General features: G+C 40.7%; 1 protein-coding gene across 3 annotated transcripts in view; it reads right to left on the bottom strand.

The window, feature by feature from the left end:
• cstf2 (cleavage stimulation factor, 3' pre-RNA, subunit 2) overlaps positions 1 to 19,993 on the bottom strand; it is a 79,810-nt gene that overhangs the window by 6,665 nt on the left and 53,152 nt on the right. For 2 of the 3 annotated variants that reach the window (XM_041195403.1, XM_041195402.1), the window contains 4 exons: positions 19,503 to 19,643; positions 11,289 to 11,521; positions 9,617 to 9,700; positions 7,880 to 8,003 (listed from right to left, as the gene is read on the bottom strand). In XM_041195403.1, coding sequence (XP_041051337.1) covers positions 7,881 to 8,003; positions 9,617 to 9,700; positions 11,289 to 11,521; positions 19,503 to 19,643 — 581 coding nt within the window. In that variant the 3' untranslated portion in view covers position 7,880. The remainder of the gene's footprint in view (positions 1 to 7,879; positions 8,004 to 9,616; positions 9,701 to 11,288; positions 11,522 to 19,502; positions 19,644 to 19,993) is intronic. The other variant, XM_041195405.1, reaches the window with a different exon arrangement.

Consider the following 19,993-nt stretch of genomic DNA (forward strand, 5'->3'; position numbering starts at 1 on the left):
CTTGCTTCCCGTTGTCTTGTTCAAAATTATTATTGAAGTAACCAGGAAGGATGGAATATTCCATTTGGTCGCCTGCCAACCTGACAGCTAACCATAACATTCTTCAACGAAAATGTATAAACAGCGCTTATAACCCATGAGCTCGAGGACAAAATCACCCATAATGCCACAAATCCCACCCCAGTTAAGATCAACACAGCAGAGACAAAACACAATGGATGTTGGCAACGTGAAACAGTTATATATCTGAAACATCAACTTTTTCCTCTATCCAGATACTGCCTGACCTGTTTGCTGCATCCAGCAATTTTTGAGTTTAATTCAGCAAAAAAAATTTGGTTTGAAATTCCTGTTTAGGTGACCCGGTATCACAAAAATACAAGTTTGTTCTTGCTTACAGTTGCAAGAAACAAATTGTTAGAGAATGAATAGGAATATCAGGATAAGATTAAAACAATTATTTGAGTGAAAAATGACTCTTTCCACAATTTTCGAACACTTTCAAAGAGAGAGTTGTGGTGTTTCTGAAGGTGCGTTGGTCAAGCATAATGGCCCAGGATTTGCAATGAGAAAATAGTGAGGCTTTCAGCACCCACCACAATTATTCAGTTTATCAGACACCAATTTCTAGAGTATGCACAAGCACAGTTATACACTAATAAATCTGGAAATTGTTTCAAGTTATCTCAATCCTCCACAGGCTGCAACATAAAATACCTCATGACAGACTCAGCATTAAAATTCATAAGGAAGTGAAGTTGCTGTATTTGTCTACTACCTAAATGCTAAACATGGCAGAAAAGTAGTCCCTCATTCTTTCAAAATTTCCTAAATATTGGAGATTTTTTTTAAAAAACTTTTTGTCTTCCATCGTTCTCTCTTAATTCCATTTTTCTTTTCCACTTTTACTTTTGCTTTCTGTTTATGATTTAAAATCTAACTTATAGTTCCTGTTTTTGACTGTGCCTGCCTCTGAGGATTCTTCAATCTGCATTGTTTCTTGTTCTGCTCACTGTTATGAATGCGAGTTTTTAAGACAATTACGTTTTGGGATTGTCTCTTTAATTCAAGGTAAAATGGAGCAGTGAGAGGGTGGGGCGAGGAAAGAGGAGATTTGAATTATACAAAAAAGCACACCGGAAGGTACAGAGTAGCTTGCTAACAGAGGCTCAATTATTACCAAATTACATCAAAGCACACCCTGTAAATGAGGATTTTGTTTCCAATTCATGATGGATCAGCTGGAACACAACCCAGAGTGAGAGACTGTACATATCACTCCCTGCTCCTCCTCCTCCTCGTCACACACTGCATCACTTTCTCACCCAGGCAGTCCATCGAAAAAAATATCCTTTATCTTGTAGAAAAAGGCATGTACCTTTCAACAAATCTAGGAGAAAGAGTAGCCAAGGCAAAGCATTTTTGTTTTAAAACAGAATAAATTTAAAAACTGAATCATTCATGGAACTACTGGCTAGAATGGAACGCAAGTTCATCTTATATTTGAGGTTTTCTCCAAGATTTATTGAAAGGTATATACCTCTTTCTACAAGATAACGGATATTTTTTTCAATGGACTGCCTAGGTGAGAATGTAATGCAATGCGGGAGAAGGAGGTGGCGGCAGAGGGGGGAATGGTAAACCCAACCTCTCACTCAGTGGGTTGTAATCCAGCTGATCCATCGTGAATTGAAGGTGGAATCCTCATTTACAGGGTGTGGTGTGATGTATTTTGGTGATAATTGAACCTCTGTTAGCAGATTGAGAAAGATTCAAAACAGGAATTAGGCTTGGCCCTGTGAACACTTAATCTAACCTTCACTAACACTGCAATAAAAGTGTCAACTTCCTTAAAAAACACAGTAACAGGACAGTCCTTCAATAAATGCCATTTTTCAATTATAAATCGCTGGTTTGTTTGAAGTTGAGTGCATTATCATAAAACTCCAGACCTAATCAGAAGCAGTTCAGTTCCAACTCCTTCCAGGATCTGGAAGAAACTGAACAGGAGCCATATCCTAAAAATGGACACTGATATCTGCCTGGATTTCAACGACTTAACTATCTAATCATATGGGTGTCAGTCTACTGACTCAGAAAGAACTGTGCCAACTTTGAATAGCCATGCTCTTCAGCAAATTTTGCCACTAGAGTGACATTACGTAAGTCACAAAAATCTTCAGTACTGTCCATAGATATAAAAAAAAAACACCACTGAATCAATAAGTAAGCATCCTCTACCAACAAAGAATGTAACACTAGTTTATATATACTACACTATTAGTCCACAAGGCACCTAATCTATCAGATTATCAACTATTCACAATATATAGTAACGATTTTGATGAGGGAGCTAAATGTAATATCTCCAAATTTGAAGATGACACAACGCTGGGTGAGCTGTGAGGAGGATGCAGAGATGCGTCAGGCTGATTTGGACAAACTGAGTGAGTGGGCAGATGTTATCTGAATCGCTATAAATTGAGAGAGGGGAATGTGCAACGAGACTTGAGTGTCCTCGCACCAGTCACTGAAGGTAAGCATGCAGATGCAGCAAGCGATAAGGAAGGCAAATGGTATGTTAGCCTTCATAGCGAGAGGATTCGAGTACAGGAACAGGATATCTTGCTGCAATTATACAGGGCCTTGGTGAGACCACACTTGGAATATTGTGCGCAGTTTTAGTCTCCTTATCTGAGGAAGGATGCTCTTGCTATAGAGGGAGTGCAGCAAAGGTTTACCAGACTGATTCCTGGGATGGCGGGACTGACAAATGAGGAGAGATTGAGTCGGTTAGGATTATATTCGCTGGAGTTCAGAAGAATGAGGGGGGAGGGAGAAGCCTATAAAATTCTAACGGGACTAGACAGGATAGATGCAGGAAGGATGTTCCCAATAGTGAGGGAGTCCAGGACCAGGGGTCACAGTCTGAGGATATGGGATAGACCATTTAGGACTGAGATGAGGAGAAATTTCTTCACCCAGAGTGGTGAGCCTGTGGAATTTGCTACCACAGAAAGTAGTTGAGGCCAGAACATTGTATGTTTTCAAGAAGGAGTTAGATATAGCTCTTGAGACGAAAGGGGTCAAAGGATATGGGGAGAAAGCAGGTGCAGGCTATTAAGTTGGATGATCAGCCATGAGCATAATGAATGGTGGAGCAGGCTCAAGGGCCAATTGGCCTACTCCTGCTCCTAGTTTCTATGTTTCCTATTTTCTATGTTTCCTTTATCGCAACAACCTTACAACCAAACACACATTAACAAAGATGAGGTGTCTGCATCAGCCAAGAATTAGCACATTGCTATGAGGATGAGATGAACAATCTGACATGTAAGTCACCCCATAATATAATTTTTGTAGCTCATGCCATTATACTATAATAAAAATTCTATTAGGGGTTGCAAACACTCAGCAATTCCTCAGATGGAAAAACAACTGCCAACTTTCTCCCCCACTCTATTGTGCTCGTGTCGTGTCACTGGATCTCACTCTTCTTGCTTCAGTTTATTGATAGCTAATTATACTGGTGATGTTGACTGTATCTGTCCTTGCTAAGCTATGGTCAATACTCCCTCTGTTTTGGGCCAGAGCATTTCAACCATCGTCGGTAAGCAAAGTCAGCAAGAGTTGAACAGATTTACATCTTTAATGAAGATGCAATTTTACATGTATGCAAGAGGTCTGAACAGAATCATGCAAAATCATGTACTCCGTACGAGCATATAGACATATGAATTAGGAGCAGATGTAGGCCACTCGGCCCTTTAAGCCTGCCCCATCATTCATTAAGATCATGGCTGACTTGACTGTAACCTCAACTTCACATTCCTACCTACCCTCGATAACCTTTCACCCCCTTGCTCTTCAAGAATCTATTTATCTCTGCTTTAAGAATATTCAAATACTCTGCTTCTACCACCTTTTGAGGGAGTTCCAAAGACTCATGACCCTCAAAAAATATCTCCTCATCTCCACCTTAAATGGGCGACCCCTTATTTTTAAACAGTGGCCCCGAGTTCTGGATTCTCCCACAAGAGGAAACATCCATTCCACATCCACCCCTCAGAATCTTATATGTTTCATAGAAACATAAAAAGTAGAAGCAGGAGTAGGTCATTCGGCCCTTTGAGTATGCTCCACCATTCAATATGATCATGGCTGATCCTCTATTTCAACGCCATCCTCCTAGTCTCTCCCCATACCCCATGACACCTTTAGAGTCTAGAAATCTATCTATTTCCTTCTTAAATATATTCAGTGACTTGGCCTCCAGAGCCTTCTGTGGTAGAGAATTCCATAGGTTCACCACCTCTGAGTGAAGAAGTTTCACTCACTGGGACTATGACCCCCTTTTTCTAGAACCCCCAGCCAGAGGAAACATCATCCCTGCATCCATTCTGCCCGGCCCTGTCAGAATTTTATACTTTTCAATGAAATCTCCTCTCATTCTTCTAAACTCGAGTGAATATCGGTGTAATCGACCCAATCTCTCCTTATAATGGCAATCCTGCCATCCCAGGAGTCAGTCTAGTGAGCCCTCACTGCACTCCTATGACAAGTATATCCTTTCTCAGCTAAGGAGACCAAAACTGCACACAATACTCCAAGTGTGGTCTCACCAAGGCCCTTTACAGCTGCAGTAAGACATCCTTGCTCCTGTACTCCAGTCCTCTCAGAATGAAGGCCAGCATACCATTCACCTTCTTAACTGCTTGCTCCATCTGCTTACTTGCTTTCAGGATTGATGTACAAGGACACTCAGGTCCCTTTGTACATCAATGTTTCCCAATCTATCACCATTTAAATAATACTCTTCCATTCTGTTTTCCTACTGAAGTGGATAACTTCACATTTATCCAAATTATACTGCATCTGCCATATATTTGCCCACTCACTCAACCAAGTCGCCTCTTACTCTTCCAAACTCCAGCAGATACAAGCCTTGCCTGTCCAACCTTTCCTCACAAGACAATCCACCCATTCCAGGTATTTGTCTAGCAAACCCTCTCTGAACTGCTTCCAATGTACTTACATCCTTCCTTAAATAAGGAGACCAATACTGTACACAGTACTTCAGATGTGGTCTCACCTATGTCCTGCATAACTGAAGCACAACCTACTTTTGTATCCAATTTCCCTCGCAACAATAACATTCTGCTAGCTTTCCTAATTACTTGCTGTACCTTGCTGTGATTCATGCACTAGGACACCTAGAACCCTCTGCATCTCAAGAGTTCTGCAATCTCTCACCATTTAGATCATTTGTTTCTTTTTTATTCTTCCTGCCATAATGGGCAATTTCACATTTTCCCACATTAAACTACATTTGTCAGTTCTTTGTCCATTCATTTAACCTATCTATATCCCTTTGTAGCCTCCTTATGTCCTCCTCACAACTTACAATCCTACCTAATTCTCTCACCAGCAAGTTTAGCAACCATAGCCTTTGGTGCCTTCATCCAAGTCATTTATATAAATTGTAAAAAGCTGAGGCCCCAGCACTGATCCCTGTGGTACACCACTTGTTATATCTTGCCAACCAGAAAAACACCCATTTATGCCTACATTCTGTTTCCTGTTAGCTAGCCAATCTTCTGTCCATGCCAATTTGTTACCCCCTACACCATGAGCTTTCATCTTCCGCAGTAACCTCTGATGTGGCACCTTATCAAATGCTTTCTGGAAAGCAAAGTACAATGCATCCACCAGTTCCCCTTTATCCACGGTATATGTTACTTCTTCAAAGAACTCTAATAAATTGGTTAAACATGATTTCTCTTTCACAAAACCATGCTGATTACCTTGCCTGATTACCTTGAATTTTTTCCAAGTGCCCTGTTATAAGGTCTTTAATAATAGCTTCCAACATTTTCCCTATGACAAATGTTAAGCTAACTGGCCTGTAGTTTCCTGCTTTCTGTCTCCCTCCCTTTTTGAAAAAAGGAGTTACATTCACTATTTTTCAATCTAATGGAACCTTCCCTGAATCGAGGGAATTTTGGAAAACTAAAACTAACACATCAACTATCTCCCTAGCCACTTCTTTTAAGACCCTAGGATGAAGTCCATCAGGACTCGGGCACTTGTCAGCCTGCTCCAAGATGACAATCTTGTCACAGAATTTCTATGGTCTCAGTTCTGAAAAATCTGGGGCTCATTGTGAACTGTCCTGTTTCAGTATTGCTGTGGTGGATGTAGAGAAGGAAGGCAATAATGATATTTGATGCAAAGGGGAAAAGTTTTCCATTCAAAATCTGCATTGCTTTATAAACTGCTAATTCAGAAACTGTTGTCAGAGGGAACTGATGCTACATTACACACAGAATACCAATACTGGATGACATCAAGTGGTGGGACATGGGTTCAGTCCATTTCAAAGTATTTCCAAATGTCAAGCATTTCCCCCATGGAAATGTTTGAAAAAAAAAATCAATGAGTTGTTCCCCTTTCACTCCTGGCTCGACAACAACATTGCTATAAAAAATCTGATTCCCCTTGCCTGAACAAACTACATTCTCTTGACATAGAATTTGCTGGATTCACTGCAGAAATTATGCTTCAAGCGCTACAAACTTCCCAGCGATCTCTACTTTTGACTTATATTAAAGTAATTTATGCATAGTTGTAGACATGTATAAGTTTGATGTCCAAAGCAAACAAACTAAATTTCGAGAACAGTGCATGGAATACAGCATTTCCAGATTATACTTTAAAGCATAGGTTTTTTTAACTTTGTATAAATGTACAGGTCTATGTAGCATATTTGTTATGTTATTGGAGGAGTAATCCAGGGGTCTGATCTAATGGAGTTCAAATCCCAACACAGCAGCTAGGGAATTTAAATTCAGCTTATATTAAAATTTTTAAAAACGAAGAAGCCAGCATCAGTAATGAAAGCCATGTAACTACTGGGTTGTCATTAAAAACCCACTTGGTTCACTACTGCCCTCCTAGGAAAGAAATCTGCTGTTTTTAATCAGGGCTGGCCTATGTGGCTCTTACTTGCCATCTGAAATAGCCTATCAAATAACTCAGGGTGCCAGATCTCTTTGAAAAGTCACTGTTTCGAGTACCTTCACCACAAGGACTGTAGTGGTATCAAAAGGTAGCCCATTACCACCACCTTCTCAAGGGAAATCAGGAATGGCCAAAAATACTGGCCTACCATCGCTTGAATGAATACATTTTTAAAAGATTTTAACATTCATCTCAGAATAATTATCCTAGCTTAACTGGTTTGTTTTAAGCAAGAGCAAACTTACAATTTGGGATGCTGCAGCGTGAGAGAAACCCTTTCAGATCATTCAGCTCTGTCACGGGTCCCCTTCAACTGTAGCCCTTTGAAAATTTGTACTCCCATGTGTCTCTTTGCCACAGTTTACAGACAAGCTTTGCTGTGGATGTGGTTAGAACAAGGATTCAGGTAGGATTTACTCTCTCATTATGCGGGGAGCAAAACCAAAAGTATGTTATTAAGATGCTGGGTTAACCCAACATCAATGGATTAAGCTAAAACTTCAGTGCCTGAAACAAAGCACTGCTTCAGATTTCAGTCTTTGAAGAAAATGTAGTGAACAACAAAAATTTAGCTTGTTCTGGTTAATTGAAAAGTCACAGATCTTTGGAGGGTCACAAGAAAGGATGGAATGAGACTCAATCCACCCATTAAGTCCACTCCTTTCACAGGCTGTGTACAAACTGCCACGTTATGTACTCTATCCAAGCTATCTAATCTACTGAGGAAAGGGTACTTAAATGTTTTTCTCTTCACTCCATGGTTGGGAATGAGTATTCCTCATTATACTGCCACAATTATCTTTCTACATTCTGTTTTGGGCCTAACCAGATATTTAGCAACTTCTCCCCCCCGGTTTACCTCAAGGAGCTCCTGCAGATTTCTGAATCTGTTCTTTCAGGATAAGGATACTCTGTCTTTGTTCCGGGGGAAGCATGGCAATCTGCTCTGGAGTCAATTGGAGTACCTGCATAATCAGTGCAGCCTGCATCAAACAGAAGAAAAGAAAGTCAAATGGGGAAAAAAATTGATGCACGAAAAACACATATTACTACTTTCTGGCTCATTAATCATAAGAAAGTCTGGAATGAGAACACATACTTGATCCATCAGTTCCATTCCTCCCATAGACAAAGTTCAATATATCCTCTCATAGACTCCCATTACATTAATTTAAACAAGACAGAGTGAAAATTATCCCAAAATACCCTTGATCCATAAAATAAGTCTAGCAACTGGGCAAGTAGTTAAGCTAGTGAGAGGATGAGTTATATAGGGAATTCCATGCCAAATCAGAGTCTCTTATTGAATTTGCTGATCGCAGCTGGTGCAGATTTAATGGCCTCAGTTATCCTAGATTAAGCAGGAAAAACACACCCATGAATTCTACTCCTAACTGCTATCTAGTGATCATTGTTGAAAATGCAAGGGTACGGAAGTTGACTAAGGACAGGGTTATGAGAACTGTGATAATCTTAGAATCAAGCTGCCCTCTTGCATTGCATTGGGAGAAAAAAATGGGTAGGCAAGTGGAAAAAAATGCAAAGTCCAGAACATTCATTGATCTTCATATTTCCACTATTTAAAAAAAAATCTTAATTTTTATTTGCCTCATTTGGCAAACCTTTAACTTTTGTATGGTATATACCAGCCAATTCCTATTTGCTCTTGAAGAATAAATAAATTAGAAATAATGTACTGTTTGTGAAGTAATGTTACTCAATTGTGATACAACTATAGTCAAAACATGCTGCTAATATCTGACCAAATTATACAAGAAATTGCTAGTCATTTTGGTTGTATGTATTTCCCCCACAAATTAAAAACTACCCAAATTTACACCACAAATTGCTTCAAGGATTTTGAAAGTTAGAAACCATATGAGTGATTCAAAACATTTTGAAATATTTCAGTTTGTGAAAACAGTATATGAAATCTCATCTTTTGGAGTGCAATGTGTAGGACTAACTCTAGTTGAAGTGTCTAGTGCCAAAAGCTCTTCAAGCAGTTGTGCAGAGTGGCATTATATTTTCCAGTCAGCAGCTTTCTGATCCTAATGGGAGATTGCACCTTGTACGCTGAGGAGGTATTACAATCACAATTGGACATCAATCATGCACACACATCAATCATGCACAAAGGCTATATTTTAAACCTGAGATCACACATATGATTCATAATGAACCAAGAGGTTTTTCGGCTTAACAAAAGGGCAACAATAACTAGACTAAGCATCTCAAGTGTATTTGATAGGTTAGGATGGGGCTAATGTGGCTCTTGAAACAGTCGTAGGTAGCAAGCAATAGTCCAGGAAGTATTTTCACGTGTTTCTCCCCCCTGTATGGAGAAAACTAAAATGCATATTCCAACTTCCTATCCCTGTAAAGCTCCAACACATCTTTACAAAATGTACAGGAAGTTGAGTTTAGGTGAAACATAAAAGCATCCCATTCTGCACAGAACACGTAATGTATGTTTGGTTGAATCAACACTTGCTTGGTACACTAAGTTAAATACTGAAAACCTATTTGTGAAAATTAATTAGATGTAAATCAAGGTCTACAATTTCACTCTCCCCTCCATAGTTTCAGCACTAACCTTCTCATGGTCCTGTGGTGTTACTTGAGTCTGAGCAGGACTGAATCCTCCAGGCTGACCTCCAGCCACAGCATGAGCAGGACCCTGAGAGGCAGGAGAACAAGAACTGCAGGTAAACACCAAAACATATTTCTTTCAATTGTCTAAGCATGCTCTCAGAAGACTTCCATAGAAATGCCTCAGTGCAATGTTCACTAGTAAGAAGAACCGCATGAAAACATTTTCTGAAGTGCTTCATAAATTCGGCAACAAGGTCTTAACCATCACAAATGACAATAATGTCACTAGGCCTTGCAAGAAAATAGGTTCTGAACAAAATAAATCTCCAGGACAGCTCCAATTCTTAGAGACAAACACTCCTCTGTTACAAATGCAATTATCACAAGCAAATTTGAATGGCACTCAAGGTTGGAATTTGAATTCCAGAAGCTCAATAATGCATCACTACCATTTGTTGAAGGCATTTTTCCTAATGGGAGATTGCACCTTGTACGCTGAGAAGGTATTACAATCACAATTGGACATCAGTCATGCACACACATCAATCATGCACAAGGGCTATATTTTAAATCTGAGATCACACATATGATTCATAATGAACCAAGAGGTTTTTCGGCTTAACAAAAGGGCAACAATAACTAGACTAAGCATCTCAAGTGTATTTGATAGGTTAGGATGGTATCAAGAGTAGCTTGGATCCTAATATTGTCAGGATCATTACTCAAGAATGGTTAAAAGTGCAGCAGGTAGAGACTGAAAACATGAAGCCATTCCTTAACAACTACATCAATTTAATATAATCAAATATACAATCCAACCTGCTCAGACCCATCTTTACATTACGGAAGACACAGTAGTGCAATCTGCTATACTATATCTGCTGCAGCGAACTTAACATTTCACTAGAGTTTCTTCACAATGTACTAAAGCAAATGCATGATGTGTAGCAGAGCTTTTCCAAATAGGGCTGTATCAAATAGTCGAAGGAACAATCACACCTCCATGCCGGTAAAATGAGGAAAACAATGTGAAGTGATATTGACTAAGACACCACCATAAAGTTGAGTAAGATATTCAGAAAGATGCCTCTGAAGGTGGTTGAGCCGGTTAAACCATGTAAGCACTAGATAAATCTATGCATAACTCAGCAATATGACGCACTAGTTTTCCGGAATGCAATACTGTAGTAGGAAGGATAATCTTGAGTTTTTCATTTGATGCATAATGCATACCAGAAAACTAGTGCATCATATTGCTGAGTTATTGCGTAGATTTATCTAGTGTTTTTGTGGTTTAACCGGCTCAACCATCTTCAGAGGCATCTTTCTGAACACCTTACTCAACTTTATGGTGGTGTCTTAGTCAATATCACTTCAAATTGTTTTCCTCATTTTACCAGCGCGGAGGTGTGATTGTTCTTGCGGCACTCGCGCGCCCCCACCCCCCCCCCCCCCACCCCCCCCGCAACAGGGGAAAAGTAAAAAAAAAAACTACTTTCTCAGTTGCAAGAAGAAATGTCATGATCCTAAGAAAATAAATGGGATCTCTATCCAGTATGTATCAATTTGAAAAGTCTTTTTCATGACATAATAAACATAATTTGAATCACTTTTAAGAGCAATTAATTCCTTCAAAAAGGATGGTTCACTGGCAACAAGTCTAACTCCCCTACCTGTCGAGGTGGGACAGGTTGCTGGGATCCCTGAGGGCCACTATTCCCTATTTGATGAGCGCCTGGGCCTGGAACTTGTAGCCCTCCTGCCATGGGTCCTCTTGGATTTGAGACTGGGCCTTGGTTTGGTCCTGGCCCTGGTCCTGGTCCTGGTCCTGGTCCTGGCCCTGGCCCTGGCCCTGGTCCTCTGGTGTCAATACCTCTTGAATCGATACCTCTGGGATCTCTAGTGCCTAAACACAAATTAGAAAATTAGTTTGACTTTAAATAGCTTTCCAGATCTAATTTCCAGTAGATTCCATCTCCTTATTATATAACTTATAGATTATAACACTAATTATTACGTACTGCATTTTGCTTCCAGCATGTTGAGGATATATTACACTAGGTTATAGCAACATACAATTCTCTATTATAAGTTGTCAATCTGTGTGTCAAATATATATTAAATTGATCAAAGGTTTTTTCCCCATCTTCAAAAGAACCCACCCAAATTAAACTTGCGCATTATTTTCTACAGACTATAATTTTTGGCATGGCTTTGCAGGGCTAATGTTAAAGGCAATCACAGCAAAAATAATGGAAACAAAAGTCAAACTGCATTGGCTATACCTGAACTCCTCTTACTATTGCAATCAAACTACCATTTTATTTATATATATATATATATATATATATATAGAGAGAGAGAGAGAGAGAGAGGGAGAGAGAGAGAACAAGCACTGGAATTCAAAAAATGTTTCATCCTTTTGAAGTGCAGTTAATTATGTAGGCAAACACAGCAGCCAATTTGCATAAAGCAACATTCTACAAACATCAGTCAGAACAACAGTTAATTTGTTTCTCGGAAACCAGGCAAACTCCTTGCTCTTCTTTAAATAAGGCCATCATTTTTTTCCATTCACTTGAATCTAATTCTAAAACTGCACCTCTGAGAATACTCCCCTACTTAAATGAAGTGTCAATCCAAGTCCTTCTGCAGGGATTTAACTTCAACTATATCGCTCATCACTGAGTCAAGCTGACATTTGCAGGTAACTTGCTCTTAGAGGGCTAACCTACTTCAAACAATGCTTCAGAAGCTTTAACAAAGTATACACCAAGGCAAAACAAAAACAGAATTACCTGGAAAAACTCAGCAGGTCTGGCAGCATCGGCGGAGAAGAAAAGAGTTGACGTTTCGAGTCCTCATGACCCTTCGACAGAACTTGAGTTCGAGTCCAGGAAAGAGCTGAAATTCAGCTCTTTCCTGGAATCGAACTCAAGTTCTGTCGAAGGGTCATGAGGACTCGAAACGTCAACTCTTTTCTTCTCCGCCGATGCTGCCAGACCTGCTGAGTTTTTCCAGGTAATTCTGTTTTTGTTTTGGATTTCCAGCATCCGCAGTTTTTTTGTTTTTATACACCAAGGCAACCTAATTAAATGAGAACTCGAAGGGTGATAAAGAACATTAAATGCAAATTACCATCAACCCTCAGGAGAAGGGGAGTTTAGGCATCTCTAAGAAACGTAGCTAATTGGGAATCCAGGTATGCCAAACTGCATTTCTAATTAGACAATAAATTGGTGATGCAATCTCAAAAATCTAATTTCTGTGGTGTCTGCATGTGAATTTTAACCTTTTTGTGCACTCTAGTAAAATGGTAAGATAAAAGCAAGATCTGTGAATGTTCTTCGATAAATAATAAGAAATAGGAGAAGTAGGCCATTCAGCCAATCAAGCATGCTCCACCATTCAAAAAGATTATGGTTGATCTGATTGTGACCTTAACTGCACTTTCCCGCCTGCCCTCCAACCCTCCATAGCTCCTGACTCCCTTGTAGATCAAAAATCTGTCTGACTCAGCCTTGAATATATTCAATGACCCAGCCTCCACTGCTCTCTGTGGAACAGAATTCCAAAGACTAGAAGAACTTCCTCCTCATCGCCATCTTAAATGGGAGACCCCTTATTTTAAAACTGTGCCTCCTAGTTCTCGACTCCTTCATGAGGGGAAACAGTCTCTCAGCATCTAGCCTGTCAATTCCCCTCACAATCTTATATGTCTCAAAAAAAATCACTTCTCATTCTTCTAAACTCCAATGAGTATAGGTCCAACCTGCCTAACCCAAGACAAACCCACATTCCAGGAAACAGCCAAGTGAATATTCTCTGAACTGCTTCCAATGCAAGTATATCCCTCATTAAACAAGGACATCAAAACTGTACACAATACTTTAGGTGCGGCCTCACCAATGCCCTGTACAATTGTAGCAAGACTTCTCTATTTTAATACTCCACCCACCCTTGCAATAAATGCCAATATTCCATTTGCCTTTCTAATTACTGGCTGTACCTGTACGCTAACTTTTTGTGATACGTGCTGTGCGTGCTGTCCTTCCTTGGTTACTGGATGGTGGCAATTGTACTTTAAGTAAATATGTACAGGAAAGTAAATATGTACAGGAAAATACATTTAACTATACTGCATGAGCATTTATCAAGGTGCTACAAAAATTAGTGTATATGGCTAAAAACATTGGAGACACACATCAGGTACATGTTACTGGACTAGTAACCGAGAGATCTGGATTAGCATGAGTTCAAATTCCAACATGGCATGTAAAACGTCGAAAACAGCATTCTTTGGACAGATCCAAATGATCCCATTACCAATAGGTCAGATCAACAATGTCCAATCCACCACAACCAGTCATGAACAGCGGTTGTCAATTAAGCAATGAATGGGAGGGGGAGGTTTCATGAACATCCCCATCCTCAATCATGACTGAGCTCAGCATGCATGTGCAAAAATCAAGGTTGAAGAATTTGCAACCCTCTTCAGTCATAAGTGTTATATGGTTGATCCATCTCTGCCTCCTTCCAAGGACCCCACTGTATCAGATGTCAGTTTTCAGTCAATTCAGATGACTCCACGTGATATAGAGAAACACCTGAGCGCACTAGATTTAGCAAAGGCTATGGGCTCTGTCAACAATTTGGATGTAATGCTCAGGACTTGTGCTCGAGAACCAACTGCACCTCTAGCCAAGGTGTCAGTACTGGTACAATATTTGCAACTACTCGACAAAGTGGAAAGTATGCCCCATCCACAAAAGGCAGGCCAAATCCAATCCAGCCAATTTAACGCCTCATCAGTCTACTGACAAGCATCAGGTGATGGAAGGAGTTGTGGACAGTGCTATCAAGAAGCAATTACTCAGCAATAACTTGTTCATCGATGTTCAGTTTGGGTTCCACCAGGTCCACTCAGCTACAGACTTCATTACTGGCTTGATATAAACATGGACCAAAGAGCGGAAATCAAGAGCTGAGGCGAATGACAGCCTTTTACATCAAGGCAGAAGTTGACCAATTGTGGCATCAAACAGCCCTTGTAGAATTAAAGTCAATGGGAATCAGGGGAAAATTCTATATTAGCTGGGAGTCATACCTAGCACAACAGAAGATGGTTGCTGCTGTTGGGAGGCCAATCATCTCAGCCCAAGACATCGCTGCAAGAATTCCTCAGTGTAATGTCCTACACCCAACTATCTTCAGACACTTCATCAACGACATTCTCTCCACCGTACAGTCAGAAGTGGGAGTTTCGCTGATGATTGCAGAGCATCTATTCCATTTGCAACTCCTCAGGTAACGAAGTGCCTACTTACAGCAAGACCTGGACAATGTTCAGGTTTAAGCTAATAAGTGGAAAGTAATATTTGCGCCACACAAATGTCAGGCAATGAGAGACAGGAGTGCATCCAACTACTTCCCCATGACATTTAATGACATCACCATCACTGAATCCCTTTCAATCAACATCCTTGGGTAGGGTGGTGGAGGTCACAATTGATCAAAAACCTGCATCAACCACAGAGTAAGTCAAGAGATTAGCTATTGTGTGTCGAACAACTCATCTCCTGGTTCCCTCACTTTCCACTTGCCTGAATGATTACAGCTCCAACAACACTCAAGAAGCTCAACATCATCCAGGACAAAGCAGCTCACTTGACTGGCACCTCAACCACTACCATAAACATTCGCTCCCTCCATCATCAGTGCACTGTATGGAATCTACAATATACCTCACAGCAACCTGCCAAGTCTTCTTTGACAACACCTTCAAAATCTGCAACCTTTACCATCTTGAAGTATAAGAGTAGCCGGTTCATGAGAACATTGCCATCTATCGAGTTCCCCTCCAAGACACACAGTATTCAGGTCTGGAAATACATAGTCATTCCTTTATCATCGCTGCATCAAGATACTGGAACTCCCTACCAAACCATACTCTGAGTATACCTGCATCACAGGAACTATAGCTGTTTTAAGAAGCCCATCACATTCTCACGAGCAATTAGAGATGGGTAATAAATGTTGCATTGTCAGCAATGCCTATATCCCATGAACAAGAAAGAAAAAGGCTCCTAACAGATACTGAGTCTTGTGATAGTATATGGGCTAAAGCCACAACCCATAATAAATTAATGACGGTGTGAAATATAAATCTCAACTGCAAAATCAATCATGCTCTGCAAGGGGTTTGGACCAGTTTGATTATTTTTCACTTATAGCCTTTTTTTAAATCATCAAAGTAAAATAATATATTCAAGCCATTGTTTCTAAAACTGTTACTGACCTCACCTCCTCTGGAGATCTTCCTTCCACAGCTTCCAAACTCATAGTCGCCCAACCTCGGACGGCCCGCTTCTACCTTCTACCCAAAATCCACAAACAGGACTGTCTTGGCAGACCGATCATGTCAGCCTGTTCTGCCCCACGGAACTCATTTCATGCTATCTTGACTTCATTCTCTCTCCCTTTGTCCAGTCCCTTCCCACCTACATCCACGATTCCTCCAACATACTACATCATATCAATAATTTCCAGTTCCCTGGCCCCAACCGCCTTCTCTTCATCATGGACGTCCAATCCCTCTACACCTCTATCTGAGGGCTCTCCGCTTCTTCCTCGAACAGAGGACCGAGCAATCCCTATCCACCACTACTCTCCTCTGTCTGGCTGAACTTGTTCTCTCACTGAACAATTTCTCCTTAAACTCCTCTCACTTCCTCCAAATAAAAGGTGTGGCTATGGGTACCCACACGGGCCCCAGTTATGCTTGTCTCTTTATGGGATATGTGGAATATTCCTTGTTCCAGTCCTACTCAGGCCCCCTCCCACAACTCTTTCTCTGGTACATCGATGACTGCTTCGGTGCTGCTTCATGCTCTCGTCTGGACCTGGAAAAATTCATTAATTTTGCTTCCAATTTCCACCCCTCCATCATTTTCACATGGTTCATCTCTTCCTTGACCTCATAGTCTCAATTTCTGGTGATAGACTGTCCACCAATATTCATTACAAGCCTACCAACTCCCACAGCTACCTTGACTACAGCTCCTCACACCCCGCTTCCTGTAACGACTCCACCCCATTCTCTCAGTTCCTTCGCTTCTGTAGCATCTGTACTGATGATGCCACTTTCAAAAACAGTTCCTCTGGCATGTCTTCCTTCTTCCTTAACTGAGGTTTTCCACCCACGACGGTTGACAGGGCCCTCAACTGTGTCTGGCCCATCTCTCGCGCATCCGCCCTCACACCTTCCTCTCCCTCCCAGAACCACGATAGGGTCCCCCTCGTCCTCACTTATCACCCCACCAGCCTCCGCATTCAAAGGATCATCCTCCACCATTTCTGCCAACTCCAGCATGATACCACCACCAAACACATCTTCCCTTCACCCCCCCAGCAGCATTCCGCAGGGATCGTTCCCCCCGGGACACCCTGGTCTACTCCATCACCCCCTACACCTCAACCCCCTCCCACTGCACCTTCCCATGCAATCGCAGAAGGTGCAACACATGTCCCTTTACTTCCCCCATCCTCACCGTCCAAGGGCCCAAACACTCCTTTCAAGTGAAGCAGCATTTCACTTGCACTTCCCTCAATTTGGTCTACTGCATTCTCTGCTCCCAATGCAGTTTCCTCTGCATTGCAGAGTCCAAATGCAGACTGGGTGACCGCTTAGTGGAACACCTTCGGTCTGCCTGCATGACCCAGACCTCCCTGTCGCTTGCCATTTCAACACACTACCCTGCTCTCATGCCCACATGTCCATCCTTGGCCTGCTGCAATGTTCCAGTGAAGCTCAACGCAAACTGGAGGAACAGCACCTCATCTTCCGACTAGGCACTTTACAGCCATCTGAACTGATTATTGAGTTCAACAACTTGATATCATGAACTCTCTCCTCCATCCCCTTTCTGATCCTCCTTTTTCCCAATAATTTATATAGATTTTTCTTTTCCCACCTATTTCCATTATTTTTAAATATATTTCCATGCATTGTTTCATCTGTACCTTTTAGCCTATTTTGATCCCTTACCCCCAACCCACCGGGGTTATGTGTACCTTGCTCGTCCTGCTTTCTACCCTTAATGTCACCTATTAGCACATTTCTTAGCTAATATCACCACCGTAAACACCTCTTTGTCCTTTTGTCTATGACATCTTTTGGCAATCTCCACCTATCACTGGCCCTCTATCCAGCTCTACCTGTCCCACCCACCATACCCACCCCCCACCACCTTAAACCAGCTTATATTTCACCTCTCTTCTATTTTTCCTTAGTTCTGTTGGAGAGTCACACGGACTCAAAACGTTAACTGTATAGCTCTCCGCGGATGCTGTCAGACCTGCTGAGTTTTTCCAGGTATTTTTATTTTTGTTTTGGATTTCCAGCATCCGCAGTTTTTTGCTTTTATTTTAAAATAATTTATTCTTTGTTATAGCATGCCTAAAGGCCTCTCATTGAAGTGTGTCTATTTACCTCTCTATCTTAACTGAGGCAGGATATCTAATCTACATCAATTAAACCTTGCAGATAATTAGGCATTAAAACAACCTCACTGTAGAAATCTTACAAAAGGTCAAGAGAGACAACATTAGTTACCAAAAATTAGTATGTTTTACAATATCTCAGGTACACCATTCAAAGATAAATATATCTAAATTCTACAGGTATGTGACAAACATATTCCACAAACTTTCCTACAGAATAACATAGCAATGTTATAAAAGATCTTCAGTTCCTTATATCAATGACAATAGTTCTGACAATAAGACAATAATGACAATAAGAAGCTGCACATCACAAATTAAAAAGTTATTAATCCCATTAATTTAGAACATGCAGTGATATTGTTTAAATTAAAACTGATTAAATATTTAAAATGAAACAAGTTCAAAAGAAACAATAAATTACAATTTACAAGAACTGCCTCACAGAACAAAGTAACTATAAGTTAAAGGGATTATAGGTTGGCTCACAGAGTCTGACCCTTCCTTAAAAATGGTCACAGACCAGTGACGTAATGATGAGCCAAATAGAGATGAATTCTGCCAATGGGTCAAATAGGTTTGTTGTAGCCCAAAATGAAGAGAGTCAGTATTTCTCTGTCTGCCTGAATTTGGGTCTTCTACTGGACAGCCTTGCAAAATTACTGATGTAGTTAAAAATCCTCGAAAAGAGCATTCTAAAATATTAACTGCTGAAATGTCAGGAGCTAAGGGCTCCTTAAGGATTTAAGAGCTACTGTCCACATTACTTGGAGGGTAGGAGACTAGGGAAGGCAGGGGGTATGCTGGGGAGCAGTGGGAATTGAGAAAAAGTAGCAAAAGATCTTGATATATACTTCAAACTACAGTGTTATTAGGGCTTCAATACAGTTTGGACACTGGACTTGTATTTCTTATTTTGAACTCTTGAACTGGTGAACATCTGGCAGTTTGTCTGTATAAAAGTATTTTGATGTGTACAGTACATTTTCACTATAGTCTGGTAGTGGTTGACTCAATTTGTAGTGAATTTAGATTATGACACAAAACATATACTGGCGCAAAATTAAATTATATTGACACATTTTTCTTATAGTCCATTGGTATCAACATGTTAAATAATCCTGGTCAATACCTTTGAGGGATTGAGGGAATGTCCACTGTATATGTTTGATAATTCTGTTCAGCTAACAGAATTAATGTTAATCTGCTTCAGAAATGCACGGTTGAAGGGATCTACATCAATACTCTTCTCAACCTGTAAACTTCTGGTGATCCTGTAAAAGCTTGGGACCAAACTCTTCAGCAGTATTCTGTGAAATATGTATTTTCTAGACACTGTGAGCCAACCTAGAGTTAAGAGTGCAGATGGACTAGGTTTTTCTCACCCATGGGTGCATTTGGTTGATGTGCGTTCGGGTAAGACCCTCCACGAGGGTCTTGCTGAGCAGCAGGAGGTTGGGAGCGAGGATCATGCTGAGGTCCAGATCGAGGATCATGAGATGGAATACTGCGGGGGTCAAATGAACCTAGGAGGCAAATAACTACTAATGATGGCAGGGAGAGAGAAGGTGGGAAAAAATAACAGGGAGGTACACAAGCAAGCATAGAGGCGTGATGGAGATTCATTTCAAAGGTGTATTTCTTCCTTATTAACATCAACATGAAATTTTGCAGCAGTTGTCCATTCTCTTTAGGGGTAAAATGATCACTAGTTATGCCTTGGATAATATGGGCCCGCAATGCTACCCTTTAAGGTGGCACTGGTTACTAAAATTATCTGCAACCAGCCAAATATTTGTCAACTATAATAATGACACTGAAATCATAGTCTTGTCACCAGATACAAAAACAAGTTGCTAGAGGGAGAAATTAGATT

Source organism: Carcharodon carcharias, chromosome 9 (assembly GCF_017639515.1).
Source record: "Carcharodon carcharias isolate sCarCar2 chromosome 9, sCarCar2.pri, whole genome shotgun sequence".
Lineage (NCBI taxonomy): Eukaryota > Metazoa > Chordata > Chondrichthyes > Lamniformes > Lamnidae > Carcharodon > Carcharodon carcharias.